Raw genomic sequence first — 16,982 nt, 5'->3', positions numbered from 1 at the left:
AATCCAAATTAATATTGAGAATGTACAAATTGAAATTCAGAATAGCAAATTAATATTGAGATAAAACCCAATTGAAATTGATAAAATAGGAATTGTAATTGAGAAATTAAAAATTTGTCAGACATTTTTTAAATATTTTTTTCTTATGAAATACTTAATACGAGTATAAATTTATTATTTCTCAATATCAATTTAGATTTTCTCAGTATTTTCTGAATTTCAATTTTCTTAATTTAAATTAATTTCTCAATCTTAAATTGGATCTCTTAATTTCAATTTGTATTTTCTCAATATCGATTGGATTTCTCAATCTCAATTTGTTTTTCTTAATATTAACTTGCTTTTCTGAATTTCAATTTGTTATATCTAAACATTAATTTGTATTTCTTGATTTTAATTTGTATTTTCTCAACATTAATTTGATTTTCTCAATTTCAATTCATTCAATAACTCATTAAAATTAATGAAAACTTGAATAATTCAATAAGGAATTAATTCTATATATAGGTAGATTGATTTCTCAAAGCAATAAATTTAATACGTTTGAAGTACCTACTAGGGAATTAAGCCTATGAATTACTTCGCAATCAAGTCATTAATAGAGTGAAAATATATACAATTTAATTTGATTATGAATTAATTCTGTCGAACCTTTGGAGTATTATGCGTTTATGCTGATATTTGTAATGATTAGTTTAACTAATTTAAAGTATACCAATATACTCAGAAGCACTTTGTGTATCGATTTAAGGTGGACCAAGAACGAACTCTATTGAAATTCATACAGTGTCCTCCCGAAACAGAACATTATCGGTCTTAAATGTCTAAAATATATAGGTATTAGAGAATTCATTCGATAGGATAATTGGGACAAAAATTCGTATGTAACAAATTTTATCGAAATATGTTAAAATTTGTGACATGTAGTTTGTCCACAAGGTTTATAATGACAGCCAGACGGATGCACAATGTTAAATCGAATTAGAAAGTAATTCTATGTCGTTTTGTATACCTAAAGGTGGATAGTATTTACAGAAAATGCCCTAATATTTGTTTAACACTTATTAAAGTTTAATTGGTTGTTGCGAAATGTAAATTTATGTAGGAAACTGTCATCCGTAATGAAACCCACTTTTTATTCCTGATCACTTTGGATTTTATATAAAAACCTCAAATAAACAGCTATTACAATTTATTACTTTGTTGGTCCAATTTCCAGCTCATCGGATGTCATAAATTTGTTGATTGTAGCAATAACGCTTTTCTTGGAAGTCAAGTGTCACAAATATGACAAATTTGCCAAGACTTATTTTATGACATTCGCACTTTATTTAGCAAGTCAAACGGATCTGATGCGGCTTTAAAAAATTAATAAAATAAAATGAAATATTGCGCTTAAAATAATATAAATTTTCCTACATAAACTAACAATGATACATATGAATTTGTGTGATTTTTACTGAAAAGAAATCAGCGGAAACTGTATGATAATCTTTAGTATTTTTTTTCCTCTAAATATAGAAGATCTCAGTATTATTTTATCAAACAAAATGTGTTTTTTAGTAGAAAAGAGCATACAAAATAATAACACTACATTGAATACATACGTACACATGGACATAGAAATATACATAGAGCGGAAACTAGAAAAAAACTCAAACAAAAAAATTATTCAAAAAGTTACACTATGAGTGTTGTTTTTGTTTTCACATAATTTTTTTTACTAATACATTCTCACCACTTAGGTTTTTGACAACAGAGATAGCTGGGTCTTTGACATAGAATTACTTTCCGCTCTATGTATATTTTCTCTATGGACATGGATTTTATTTTCTAATGGAAAAAAATGTATAAAATTTATAAAAATTGTTTTTTCTTTTTCGTATCATATGGATTCTATTTCATAATTTTTACGTAAAAGGAAATTAGTATTTAAATATTTAAGAATTTCTGTTGTTGTTTGCTTGCTATTGTTTTTATAGTTTAAATACTCGTGTTTGATATAAATTACAATTACAGATTAACGTGGGAATTTTGAATTTATAATTCTCATAGACAGACACACTTACCTCCGCCACTTTTATAGCACATGTAGGGAAAACGCCAAACATTACCCAAACCCACGGAGTAACCAATACATGCCAATACGAATTGCATTTTATTACCCCAATGTTGATTTCTGGGTTTCAAATTGGATGTTTCATCAGACATATCCATTAAACTATCATCGTCATCATCATCGGGTAGTCTGTTGGAAAGAAGTAAACATACAAAGTATTAGATTTAATAAATATTTTAGTTATATACTACGAGTAGTTTAATACAAATGGAACAAATTGACTTTGATGGCATGATAACTAACAACTAGAGTCGAAAAGAGCGTGGTACACCGATACGGACAGGCCACATAACTAGTTCTGTGCGTTTGAAAATAATTTTGAAATTTTTTTAAATACATAGACAGACTTAGTAGAGAGTGTCTGGATTTGTAATATAAAACGTATTAATTGTTTGTTTTATTAAAATGTGATTTTTTCAGCAACGAGGCCAGGCTTAAAATGTCTTTCAAACCTAAAAAAAACACATACAGCCCAATCATGAACAAAACAACCGCGAGAGTTTTCCGCTTTTCCCATTTTTCCTATTCAAATTCAATGTTAAAAATGGGAAAAGGGAAAAACTCCGGATTGATTTAAAATATAGTTCGATTTTACATGGGAAAACTACGTCATCTAAAGGTCTATACTTTTGAAATATTCGATTGTTAATTGCTATTTGTGTGAAAAAATCAGTTTAAAATTACAAGCCGCATTTTTTATATGTTCATTTTTGATATATATTTTTTAGAACTCCCTCGTATATTTGAATAAATGACGGCCATTTTGACTATTTTGTGTTAAAATATTCAAATTAGTTTAAAATATAATTTATCTTTAAATAATGCCTTTATATACAATTTAAGAAAAGTTAAATACATAATAAATACTTTATAGCATGAAATTTGTATTTGTTTAAACAATTTGCATTAAAATATTGAGAGTACGAACAACTAGATAGATAATTAACAAGTCAGAGAGATATTCGACTGCACCGAATCTAATTTACCCTTCTTCATGTTAGTAGAAAATAATGGTTTTTATAAAAAAAGTAAGAAAGTATATGACAGAGCTGTAAATGAATCACTCATTTTTGAATTAATTCGCGAATCATTCACACAAAAAAATGAATTGAATGAAATTTGAGTCAATTCAAATGAATTTGGTAAAAATGAATTGCAATTCGTTTCCAATTCAAATGAATTGAATTGATTTTGAATTAATTCAAATGAATTTTGTAAAAATGAATTGCAATTCGTTTAGAATTCAAATGAATTGAATTGATTTTGAATTAATTCAATTCATTTGAATTGAATTGATTTTGAATTAATTCAAACGAATTAAAAAAAAAATTAGCAATTCATTTCCAACTCCGACGCGAAATTCGCAGCATATTTAGCAGATTCTTCAATGTCATTAAGTATGCAGTATAATTAATCGACGGTTAAAAAGTCTTCCTTTAAATATAATGCGCCGTTACCATCGTCACGTGGATTTCTTTCAGATGATAATTTTGAAAAGCTATTGTTGTTTAAGGTGAATGATGCATTCTAATTAAATCGAATTAGCCTTATTTATGAAACTCAATTGTGTTTTGAACTACATACATTGTTATTTTTCCTGATTTTTGATTATTTTTGGAAGATAGTTTTATTTTTTTGAAATAAATATAATATAAATATTAGCAAAAAGTTTGTTGTTGGGTGGTCGTGGGTCACAAAATTTCAAAAATTATTAATTGCTTCTTGAATATTAAATATTTTTTGTCGTTCAGCGTATTTCAAAATAAAAATCAGTTCTTCTTGAAGAAATAAACTCCAAACACCATGTTTTCATTGATCAGGTGCGTATACAGGACAAGGCTTTTCAATTGTTGTACTGGATATTTTCATTTTGGTAGGAGAATCTGCTCTTGAATTTGATTGATTGCAACTCATTTTTGAATCATTCTTTTGAATTGCTATTCTTTTTTCTAATTCATTTGAATTAATTCAAAATCAATTCAATTCAAATGAATTGTAAATGAATTGCCACTCATTTTTACAAATTCATTTGAATTGGAAATGAATTGAAATTCATTTCTGCCTAATTCGTTCGAATTGATTCAAATTTCATTCAATTCATTTTTTCAATTCAATGAATTAATTCAAAATTTAGCTAATTCATAATGAATTAAAATCAAAAAAGAATGATTCATTTACAGCTCTGGTATATGATACCCTACACCAATCTAATTATGGACCAATCGCCATAAAATTAGGTGGCATGACTCCTGTATATATTAAACATATTTGTGTTGAATTAAAAATCTATATTCATTAAAATGATTTTCGGAAGTGGGCATTATATGGGAGCTATGACTAATTATGGACCGATTGTTATACAATTTAATGGCATAACTTGGAATACCAACATTTTTAAGAGATTTATGCTAGTTAAAGAGATTTTCGGTGATGGCAGCTATGACCAATTGTGGGCCGATCATCAAAAAATTTGGTGGTGCGATTTTGGCTTATATAAAACTTATTTGTGCTGAATTTAGTTTGAATATCTATATAACTAATACATTTATGAGAGCTTAACTATTTTCAGATAGGGCAATCGTATGGGGGCTAGGAGAAATAATGGATCAATTCTAACCAAATTTAACAGGCTTGAGGCAATAGAAGAGCTTGTACCAAATGTTGTCTAATTATCTTTGAAATTGCGACCTGTAATTTGATTACAAGGTTTACATGGACAGATGGACGGACATCGCTTAATCGACTCAGAAAGTCATCCTGAACAGATTGGTATACTTTAAGTTGGCTATTGGGCACGTTACAAACATCTGCACTAACCGAATATACCCTCCCCACTATGGTGGTGTAGGGTATAAATATGTTTTAGGGAAATTGTTATTTTATATGAAAACATATATTCGGGGTTTGAGCATTACGCGTTAAACTTATATTTAATGTCTTGGCTACAAACTACCTCACAGATATTACTTAAAGAGTTTTTTTTCTGGTTTCTCAGATTTTCTTCAAATGGTCAAAAAGTGTTACAAATATTTTTCCCGGAAATTGGCCAATGTCGATGCAAATTTCCAAGTTCTGTTATATTTTTAATTACGCTGATGTACGAACAACGCCAAATCAATCAGCCTTATCATGTATAAATATTATGCACTTTACGACAACGACAGTTTCGTACTAGATTAATGAAACAGGTTGAATGTTTTCTTTAATCTAGTACGAAACTGTCGTTGTCGTAAAACGTCTAAGCCTTACACGATAAGGCTGAATATCGCTATCTATAAGGGGCCACAAATAAGAATTATGTAAATTACAAAAGGAATGGCAAACTTATGTATAAAAGTATTGGATTCGGCAATGCCGAATCTTAGGCATCCTCCACTACTAATATCGATCTGTTACAAACGAAATGATAAAATCAATTAACCCCCTTGTTAGTGGTAGGTATAAAAAGAAATCATTTCAAATCATGTATATAAGGACTGAGATCGAAAAAATCTTAACATGCATATCGTCACCATGCAAAACAAAGTATCATCAAAAAATTCGAAATTGTTTTTAATATTGATTACGATTCACTAAATCATATTACATATGTGTACAATATTTTAATCAAGTATATGATTAAACAAAATAACGCATACACTTTGAGTAATTAATTAATAAATTGTTTTTACCTTATTTTAGGTAGTATCCTAATTTTTTTTAATAACTTTGTTGCAATTGAATATTTTTTGCAGTCTTAATGAAAATTTAATGAAGAACTTTTTTAGTTTAAAAAAGTTGTTGTTAGTAATTAAAATAAAAAAACACAATAAAATTAAAAATGTATCACCCTAACCACAAAAGCCTTAAAGTCGATTTTAATTCCATAACGTTGACTATTATTTTAAATTTCGTACCATAAAACAAATTTCAAATAAAATTTAAAATGTTGTTTTATTATTTCAAAAAAAAATCTTTTTGTTTTGAACTTTTATGTACATTTTGTTTTTTTAATTTTTTGAAATTTCTTTTTATTATTTACATTCATTGAAAAATATTTTCAACTATTTGAATGTATACACATCTGCTCAAAATAATAGATACACCTAATTGGAAAAAATTTAAATGGCGGTAACATTGAAAATTTCCTCGCAAGCGTTAAGAATACATCATATTATTAAAATTTTTATCTGGCAATGTCATGTCAGTCAAAAATCTGGCAACTATTTGCTTTCATGTTGATTTTTAAAAACGAATTTATTTGAATTACAAAAAATTATTTGCTCATAAAAATAGATACACATCAGTAATTTGTAATTTGTTTATATACAATTTTTTTTTTGTGCAATTTTTTGTTCCTATTTACGTGAAACAGTAAGTATAATTTAAATTTTAGCAACAATTTTATAAAAAATAGGACTCTTTTGAAGAAAATGGGACGAAATCATCATTGTACCGAAGATGAGAAAAAAATTGTTCAAACGATGAGAAATCAAGGAAAATCATTACGGGAAATAGCAAAGAGCATAGGAAGATCTTTACATTTTGTCCAAAATGCTTTATCTAAAAAACAAAAAAGAGAAACTCGCGGTAGACCAAAGAAAACCAGTCCAGAAACAGATAGGCGGATCGTCCTTATGGTTAAAAAAGACCCTTTCATATCATCGAAAGCTATTTCTGCGGAGCTATGTAACGAAATCAGTCCACAAACAGTTCGTCGTCGTCTTTTACAAGCTAAATTGCCGGGAAGAATTGCCAGAAAAGTGCCACTAATGCGCCAAAAAAATATCAAGACAAGATTAGAATTTGCTAAAGAGCACTTACAATGGTCCGGGTGTGAAGGCGAAAAAAAATGGAGAAATATTTTATGGAGCGACGAAACAAAAATAAATTTGTTTGGAAACGACTGCCAAAGAAATGTACGCCGACCAAAAGGAAAAGAATTCCACGTTAAATTTACAAAAAAGACGGTAAAACATGGCGGGGGAAACATAATGGTTTGGGGTTGCTTTTCATGGAATGGTGTTGGTCCGATATTCCGAATAGAAGATACCATGAATGCTAGTGGGTATAGAGACATATTGGAAAACGTAATGCTTCCATATGCATCGGAAAATATGCCATTAATATGGACATTCCAGCAGGACAACGACCCAAAACATAGTTCAAGATTAGTTAAAAACTGGTTCTTGGAGAATAACGTACCTGTTTTAAGCTGGCCCAGCCAATCCCCTGATTTAAACCCAATAGAAAACTTGTGGAGTGAATTAAAGATAAGGCTTTCGAAGGAAGTTTTCAAAAATAAAGACGATTTATGGGAGAAAACGCAAAAAATATGGTACGAGATTCCATTGGAGAAGTGTCAGAACTTGATATCCAGTATGCCCAGAAGAGTGGAGAAAGTTTTACAAAACAAAGGTGGATATACTGGATACTAGCTTTACTTTAATAATAAACTAATTTTTTTAAGATAAAATTTATTAGCTTTTGTTTAATAAGAATTTTTAAAAATGTATCTATTATTATGAGCACCAAATTTTTCGAAATTTAAGAAATTTAATTTACTTTATAATATTAATTATTAATTATGAAATATTTTGTTTTTGTTTTTTACTCTCCTTTTAACTATAAATAAAAATCGACTGAATTTTTTTTATAATTTTACAATATACCATTATTTTTTTTCGTTTTTAAAAAATAAATTTTGGTGTATCTATTATTTTGAGCAGATGTGTATGTTGGAAAAAGTTTTGAAGCTTTTTTCAAATAAAACAAAAGTTCTATTTTAAACTGCTTTTATTAAAAATAAAAAAAATATTTTTATTTAAGTTTTTATTTGTTCATAAAAATTTATATTGATGATACGTTTTTATGTTTCAGAAAATAACAATTCAAAAAACATATCACATATCAGAGCTGTAAATGAATCACTCATTTTTGAATTAATTCGCGAATCATTCACACAAAAAAATGAATTGAATGTAATTTGAGTCAATTCAAATGAATTTGGTAAAAATGAATTGCAATTCGTTTCCAATTCAAATGAATTGAATTGATTTTGAATTAATTCAAATGAATTTGGTAAAAATGAATTGCAATTCGTTTCCAATTCAAATGAATTGAATTGATTTTGAATTAATTCAATTCATTTACAATTCATTTGAATTGAATTGATTTTGAATTAATTCAAACGAATTAGAAAAAAAATTAGCAATTCATTTCCAACTCCGAAGCGAAATTCGCAGCATATTTAGCAGATTCTTCAATGTCATTAAGTATGCAGTATAATTAATCGACGGTTAAAAAGTCTTCCTTTAAATATAATGCGCCGTTACCATCGTCAGCTGGTGTTGAAAGATTATTTTCGTACGCCTCTATTCTAAACGTGGATTTCTTTCAGATGATAATTTTGAAAAGCTATTGTTGTTTAAGATGAATGATGCATTCTAATTAAATCTAATTAGCCTTATTTATGAAACTCAATTGTGTTTTGAACGACATACATTGTTATTTTTCCTGATTTTTGATTATTTTTGGAAGATAGTTTTATTTTTTTGAAATAAATATAATATAAATATTAGCAAAAAGTTTATTGTTGGGTGGTCGTGGGTCAAAAAATATCAAAAATTATTAATTGCTTCGTGAATATTAAATATGTTTTGTCGTTCAGTGTATTTCAAAATAAAAATCAGTTCTTCTTGAAGAAATAAACTCCAAACACCATGTTTTCATTGATCAGGCGCGTATACAGGACAAGGCTTTTCAATTTTTGTACTGGATATTTTCATTTTGGTAGGAGAAATCTTTCATTCCCCCTAGAGATCTGCTCTTGAATTTGATTGATTGCAACTCATTTTTGAATCATTCATTTGAATTGCTAATTCTTTTTTCTAATTCATTTGAATTAATTCAAAATCAATTCAATTCAAATGAATTGTAAATGAATTGCAACTCATTTTTACAAATTCATTTGAATTGAAAATGAATTGAAATTCATTTCTGCCTAATTCGTTTGAATTGATTCAAATTTCATTCAATTCATTTTTCCAATTCAATGAATTAATTCAAAATTTAGCTAATTCATAATGAATTAAAATCAAAAAAGAATGATTCATTTACAGCTCTGTCACATATCTTATTTTTTTCATAAAATATATTTCTAGTGTCATTGTAATTCAGATTTGAAAATTTTGTTTCAATATCTCAAGTAGTTTTCATTTTATATCTTTTTTTGCTTCTCCTAGAAACTTATGAAAAGTAATGTTACGTTATTTTGCATTTTAGGTGACGATAAATGTTAATAAAAAAGAAACCACTAATCAATAGTGATGAATTTATGAACCTTTTCCCGAAACCCTTTCATTAAGGATTTTATTGAGCTTTCTATCACTTTGTTCGAACAGGTAGTCCATCTCCGTTTAAAATCAACCACACTTTTGGACACCTATTTTGTGCTCTTCAATTCTCTTTTAAATAGAGCCCAATATCTCTCCACTGGCCTTAGCTCCAGGCATTTTGGAGGATTTGCCTTTCTTGGTACAAATAACACATTATTGTTCTTGTACCACTCAAGACCTTGCTTACCACAGTGACAGGATGCCAAATCAGGCCAAAAATAAACATTCCTTGATGTAAATTTCGGTACTTATAGAGCCCTTTGTAACAAATATTTGGCTACTTTTGCCGCAACAGCATATTGCTTGCCATACCAAGAACTTTTTGGGAAAATTTTCTGATTTTGGGTCCTAAACTTTTCTACAATAATCCTTCGAGCATCAGCAACATACAAATATTGACCCGGAAGCTGCGTGCTCTTTCTTTTAGCTGAGTTCCTGCCAGGAACTTCTTGAGCCTTGTATATTTTTAAACCTGCATTGGCTTTAACTTTTCGTACCACATAGACAAATGCATTCTATTTATAAGCTTTAGAAACATCATGTGGACCATTCCTTTTACCTGAACCAAGTTTTCTATCAACGGGCAAGTTCTACCGCTACTATTTAATAACATTAAGTAAGGGACCTTGTATTCGGAATAGAAACAAATGTTGCCTAATTATCTCCATACTTTACAGTATAGTATCAGAGTACTTAGAAGTATTTTCTCCAAAATTTTATCAGGAAAACCAAAAATGACAAATCCGAAAATAGTATTGTAATTTCCTTTCTGTTTTCGGATAAATTATTGTATCTCCCAATTATATATTTAGTTACCCTCGTATATGTTTATTTATTTTCTAAGGAAATCCCGTATTATTCATTGTCTAAAAATTTGTTATTATGTTAAATTGAATTATTTATAATGGGCTCGATAATTGATGGGAAAAACAAAAATGTATCGGGTATATAATATTTGTTTTTATTAAAGAATCGGATTTGTATTATAACTAGATATCACTAGATATCACTAGATTTTTAAATGTTATTTTTTTTAGATATTTTAAAAAGCATTTAAATCTATGCAATATTTTAAATAAATATATGCTTCTAAATATGTAAATATTACTAAGTACTGTTTGCTCACGTGTCGACGTGCTAGTTTTTATCAGATAAATGCGGAAGGTTATGTCATTTTCAACCAGTAAAAGTTTTAATAATTCATACATATAGGAACCACAACAATTTTTTCTTTACATATTTGAGATAAAAATTGTTCTCATGCATTCAAAACTATGATAAATTTATTTAAATCAAAATTTAATTGAAAATCAGATAAGAAAGTGTATTTTTTTTATTTCTTAATTAATCTGATCAAACTTATTTAATTCAACGAATCACATTTAATTGTTGTCAACACATTATTTACTATAGAAATGTGTAAAAAAAAGTAATCGTCGTGTATATCTACAATTATTTTAATTCAATTGTTGCTTTAAAGTTGGTAACAATTTTATTTTAAAATTCTCTATAGAATGTTTTATTTGTTCATTCAATTATTGTGATTATTAAACAATACATTTAGAGATACGTAATCGTATTAATAACATGTGGTTATTAAACAATAAAATAAATAAATTAAAATTCACGTATGTATGTACATTTAAATACTGTTCATATAAATTAAACTACATTTATGCCTATAAAAATGCAATAATTTTAATTTGAAGTGAATTATTTAAATACACTCAGGTCTCGTTTTATGCGATAGATGCGTTCCAAAAAAAATCGCATAAATTGAATTCGCATAAAACGATACTCTAGCTTCATATAAAAACTAATGATTCGTTCCAAAATTCTGAAAAACCGCATAAATTCAAATTTTAATTAAAAATCCAACAAAAATAAAAAAAAATCAACAAAAATATATTTATTTCATTTACTTAAACAGTAAAAACAAAAACCCTTTAAAAAAAATAAACAAAAATACAATATTAATTCATTAATAAGAGAAAAACAGAAAATGATCCAAAAAATAAGCTAAAACATTTTTTAAGGAAATTCTGTAAATGTATGTATGATCAATCTGAATGAATGAATAATTGTCGGTTTAGGAATTGGTTCAACGGCACTTTCATCACTAGATGATATAATCATATCATCATATTATAAAATATCATTTTCATCACTAGAATTTAAAAAAAAAACATCTAAAATTTTAAAATCTGTTAAAATTCCAAAAAAAAAATCGTTAATTTAAAAACCGTATAAAAAAAATCCGCATAAAACGAGACCTGAGTGTAGCTGCAAATACATGGGATGGGGGTTTTCATCTCATGTATGTATCGCGATGTCGGGATGAAATTTGTACCAAGGTTAGTCTTATTGGATACTAGTTTTGACACAATTTTTTAACAAGATCGGTCTCTTTCTCTTTCTCTCTCATTTAAATTTACATTCACATTGTTTTCAAACCATATATCCAAGGATTTTGTTTAATCATTAATATGACTGGTCCATTTGATAGCTGTCATTACACATGACAATTTATATTTTCATATATTGCTATTTATATTTTCATGCCTGTATATTTACATAAAGACGTACAAAACTTACATACATATCGTCAACTGAAATGTAAAAGGCCGTAACAAAAAAATTCAAAATTGAGTTTTTAATTTAACGTCTTCACAAATTATTAGCTTTCTATTTTAAAAAAATAATGACTTTATTAAAGAAAATCATATTTGTAACCTCAACACTTTACATTTTATTTAGTTTTTTGTCTCTCCTGTAAAATTTTAAAAAGGTGACGATAGGCTCTTTTGCGTTTTAGGTGAAGATATGTACATAAAATAGTTAGAATAATAATTCATTCAGTATTATTTATCTGATGTAACATATTCACAGTTGTACTTTATCATTATTTTATAATTAAATTAAATTAATTACATGATTTATGCGACGATAAACATGTATAACTTAATTAAAACACATCGGACATGTTTCCATGTAAATGTGTGTTAAATTGTGTGTAAACAGATGAGTAATTTGTTTAAACAAATGTACGATGTTTTTGAATTTTGGCGGCAAATATTAATTGGTTAAAACGACTGCGTAAAGTAAGCTCTAAGAATCATTCTTGTATTATCGAATAAATAATAACACAGTGCTACAAGTATTAAGAGAATCCATCCGTAAACAGGCAACAAATTAATATTTTCGGATTTGTCATTTCCAATTTCAATGAAATTTACCAAAAATACTAAACAAATGTATAAATTTTTATAATATAATGTATTTTCGGCTAATCTGAGTTCACATCATGAAAATATATTTTTTCTTAGTCTTAGCTACTTTTAATGAAATTTGCCCTTTCGTATTTTTTGTTTAATTATTTTTTTATGACGGCACTGATTTTATAAAATATTTCGATCAGCAACAAATTAGGTTCAATTAACTGTAAATATTTCATTTGATTTTGTTCAATGTCGCGTTCCTGTACCCAAAATCATCGTTTGTTATTCTAGTGACGATTTTAATTCGAATCAAAATTTAGTGGCTTTAACTATAAAACAAATTACTGCTTATAATAATAACAGTCAGTATTTTATTTAGATTTTTATTGTGTGTCACATTCGGGATCGTAAAAAAAGATACACCTTTTTTTAAAAGCTAATATTTTTATTATTTTAACATGCATATTTAGGTGGGTAAAAGTATGCTGCACAGTGCGGGAAATGAAAAAAAAGTGGAAATAAATCTGCAATTTCTAAACTGATAGTCCAATTTTAATAAAATTTTCCACGACTATAGAGGAGGTATACCTGAGTTTAAGTTTTGAATTTGGACTTTAAACACTAATGTGAGGCGGAACCTCAAGTCCCCAATGTGGGATATCTCGGGTATATAAAAAATTAAAAATTATGCCATATTTTTGTTCTCAATCCGAATTGAAAGATTTGAATTTAAAAAAGGACTATTTCAAAAGTTTTATGCATTTAAATTAAAAAAAAGATTTTAAAAGTAATTTTTTTCGCTATTTATTTTCGAAAAAAGTACTCCAAAATTGTATTTGTTAGATTTTTGACTCTGTTAACGGTACCGAGGTCCGGGCTATAAATACCCTTTGCGAAATATTTAGAATATTTATTATTGGGTCATACAAAAGAGGTTTTTATTATTTGAAAACTTTTCCACTTTTTTCATTTCCCTCACTGTGTTCCGGTAGAAGAAGTTAAGCAACAAGGCGGTAATGGCTGGACCGATTTTGATGAAATTTTCAGGGAATCTTCAGAAAAGCCTTTTGGATAACAGTGTTTCAGATTTTTGATTTTCGGTCTGTGATAAACAATTTTGTTTACTCTTGCATATTAGGTGCATGAATAAGAAATTTTCATATGAAATCTATTTAAAAAAAAAATATTTTAAATAATTCTCCGCATTCCACTTTTAATAAAAAAATAACGGTTTTATTCAAATAAAATTTGTTTCCGAAAGGACTTCTGCGTCTAGAGCCGCAGAAACGGAAAGAGAACGAGAATCGTGGCTTCAGAAAATGCGTCGCAGTGCATCTTCACCGAGAGCTGCAGAGACACCTCAACAGCATATCGAAAGATTAGAAGTAGAGTATCCAAAACCGAAACCGAGAACCGGTCGAACGGTTTTTCATCTTTGTAAACTCCACCGGTTTCGGTTTTTTTAACTTTTTGGTTTTTTGACAAACCGGTTTTTGTAAGACGGTTAACCGGTTTTAATGAAATATATTTTCTAAAGCTCATTCAAACATATTGTTACGTTTTAACCTTTTCAAAACGCTGGTTTATTTCCTTTAAATAAACCGGATACTTTTGATTGCAAATAAAATCCATTTAGTAGTTTGAAAATTGTAACAACTCTTTATTTATTTAAAATGTACAACAACAGAATTAAATAGTCTCTCAATGTTTTTTATACACGTTTATAAATTCGCAGAAATACAGGCACACTTTATACAGGCACACGAATTCACTTGAAAAACACAGCACTCACTTTAAGGCACTCAGTTGATGTTTATTCGAAAAGCGTCTCTGATAAATTCACTCACGACTGCAACCTCTGCCACTATTTATAACACTGCATTACCATCTAGAAAGCTCTATTTTTACAATGTTCTTTAACTGAATATTCGAATTCGAATATACGGTCGCAGCAAACAGCGTTGCCATACTTACGATCAATGGTCAACTGAAAGCTTTTATTCAATGTTAACAATGCCCACAGACATGTTAAAGTTTGGGCACTGCTATTTGAAAGCATTATGCAACTTTAAATCAGCCGTTAAAATCGTTATATTTGAATTCAAGTACAATTTCGTAACAATATTTATGAAAAACTTTGATACCATTTTTAAAAATATTGTTTTATTTTATAGAAAATTGTAGCATTTGACAACATTTCGTAAAATATTTAAAATAATTGCATAAAAAATTCAAAAATGCTAAATTTCAATTAAATAAAAATTTAATATAAACCGGTTAACCGGTTTTTTGAAGACAAAAACCGAAACCGTTTAACCGGTTTTTTAAAAGACAATAATCGAAACCGGTTTTTTAAAAAACACACTTTTTCGGTTAAACCGGAAACCGGGTTTTTAAATTTGCCGGTTTTTTGGACACTCTAATTAGTATCCAATCGCTCCCGAATGGCTCGATCAAGAGAAAGAATCGATTTGAAGTTGCCGGCATTTTATTACAATAAGTATGATGACTACAGAAATCTTAAAGACCTACTGATTGGCGCAATGAACAAACATTGCTTACATTGCAGCGTTTTGAAGTTCCCTAAGGAATCCTGTGCTTCTAAGTTACATTTCCGGCGCCAATCCTATTTCCAAGCACTTCCTTCAAAATATACAAAAGTGCAACTCATGCTTTCAAATGACGTTGGCTTCAGTCCACCTTTAAAGTTCAAGGCCAAATGTACCACAGAATTGGATCATTGCTCCCGCTTCCCAATGATGATGCGAAATTCCTTCAACGAATGCTATCGAAATACATGCGTGTGCATTTGCCCCAAGACCCTTCTGCTGAAACATTCTCAAAACAATTGTTGGACTTCGGAAATGGAAAAATTCTAATTGATCCCGCCACAAATGAGATTTTGTTCCCGAAGTTCTGCGAAATCCAAATGAATTTTCAAGCCGTTGTCTACAAGGTCTTACAACCAACTACAAAAATTCGGATTTTCGGTGGGAACGTGCAATTTTGTCACCAAAAAAAAAATTAAGATGTTAACAAGCTCAATGACCAAACACAATTGAAATTGCCTGGCGAAACAATAAAATACAAATCGATTGACACAGTAATGAATGAAGAAACCGTCAATTATCCTATTGAATTTTTGAATTCATTGGAACCAGCCAGAATGCCACCATATGTATTAACATTGAAGGTTGAATCACCGCCCTTGTCCGACACTGTATATTAAAATCGAGATCGAGATGCAATATAAAACAGATGTTTTTTATGGGCCAGCAACGCGGACCGGGTTCAATTAGTAACGCATAAAAACAATTTAAACCAGTATTATTGTCATTATTTTCTTTAAGAATCAATATCCTTAAATATTTAAATGTTAAGCATCTTAAAAATTCATTTAAGAACTTAAAATATAAATTTTATATTTAGTCGACCCACTGGAAAGTTAATGCTAAAATTCTTAATTGTCTTGTTTAATCGGGAAGACATCGATTTCAAAAGTTGGTTCACTTGACATGAAATACCCCATATAATTATTTTTTTTTAATAATTGATTAAAAATTGTTGTTTATAATTCAAAGGCATTACTACTAAGGGTTTTTATTTGCGCTGTTTAGATCGTTAACAAGAGGATGTTGTAGTCCTTTTTTATTATATTAGAAATATATATTATAAAAGATATTTACATTATAAATATTTCTCTTAATTTTCCAATTCTGCTAAATGTGTGATTTCATTAATGTACTCATTTGTAGATTAATTTTCTAGCAGGAGTTCACATCTATAAAATTCATGTGATACTTTAAATATTTCCTCAATTAGTATGCTTTTTTCAATTTAATTCGTCCGTATCCAATAAAAAGAAATTTGATTAGCTTAAAACGTATGATATGATATAGAAACCACAAACAAACTCAAAATATACACTAAAATCTTATGTAATATTTTAATAAAATAGTAGTAGTAGTAGATACTAAACAAATAACAAATAATATAATTTAAATAATTTATATAGTATTAACACCTTTAACACCTTTTTTTTGATTAATACTGGCCGCTTTAGTAATTTGCTTAAAAACCCCATCATTATCAACTTAAATACACGCTAATTGTATAAATAAATATTTAAAACAGTTCGATAACCAGTATTTGAAAAAGTTAAAAAAAAAATAAAATGTGTGTATTTAAAATAAATTGCGATCAATTTAAATTGAGTGAAACTAAAAATAACCCCACAATTATAATTGTAAATTATAACAATGTTTTAGA

General features: G+C 28.3%; 1 protein-coding gene across 2 annotated transcripts in view; it reads right to left on the bottom strand.

Moving 5' to 3' along the window:
- The window catches only part of ine (inebriated), a 39,854-nt gene that overhangs the window by 11,423 nt on the left and 11,449 nt on the right, over positions 1-16,982 (bottom strand). For both annotated transcript variants that reach the window (XM_065499410.1, XM_065499411.1), the window contains one exon: positions 2,070-2,248. In XM_065499410.1, the coding sequence (XP_065355482.1) occupies positions 2,070-2,248 (179 nt within the window). The remainder of the gene's footprint in view (positions 1-2,069; positions 2,249-16,982) is intronic.

This window comes from Calliphora vicina, chromosome 2 (assembly GCF_958450345.1).
Source record: "Calliphora vicina chromosome 2, idCalVici1.1, whole genome shotgun sequence".
Taxonomy (NCBI): Eukaryota; Metazoa; Arthropoda; class Insecta; order Diptera; family Calliphoridae; genus Calliphora; species Calliphora vicina.
Note: the sequence above shows the minus strand (reverse complement) of the source record. Positions and strands in the feature narration are given on the sequence as shown.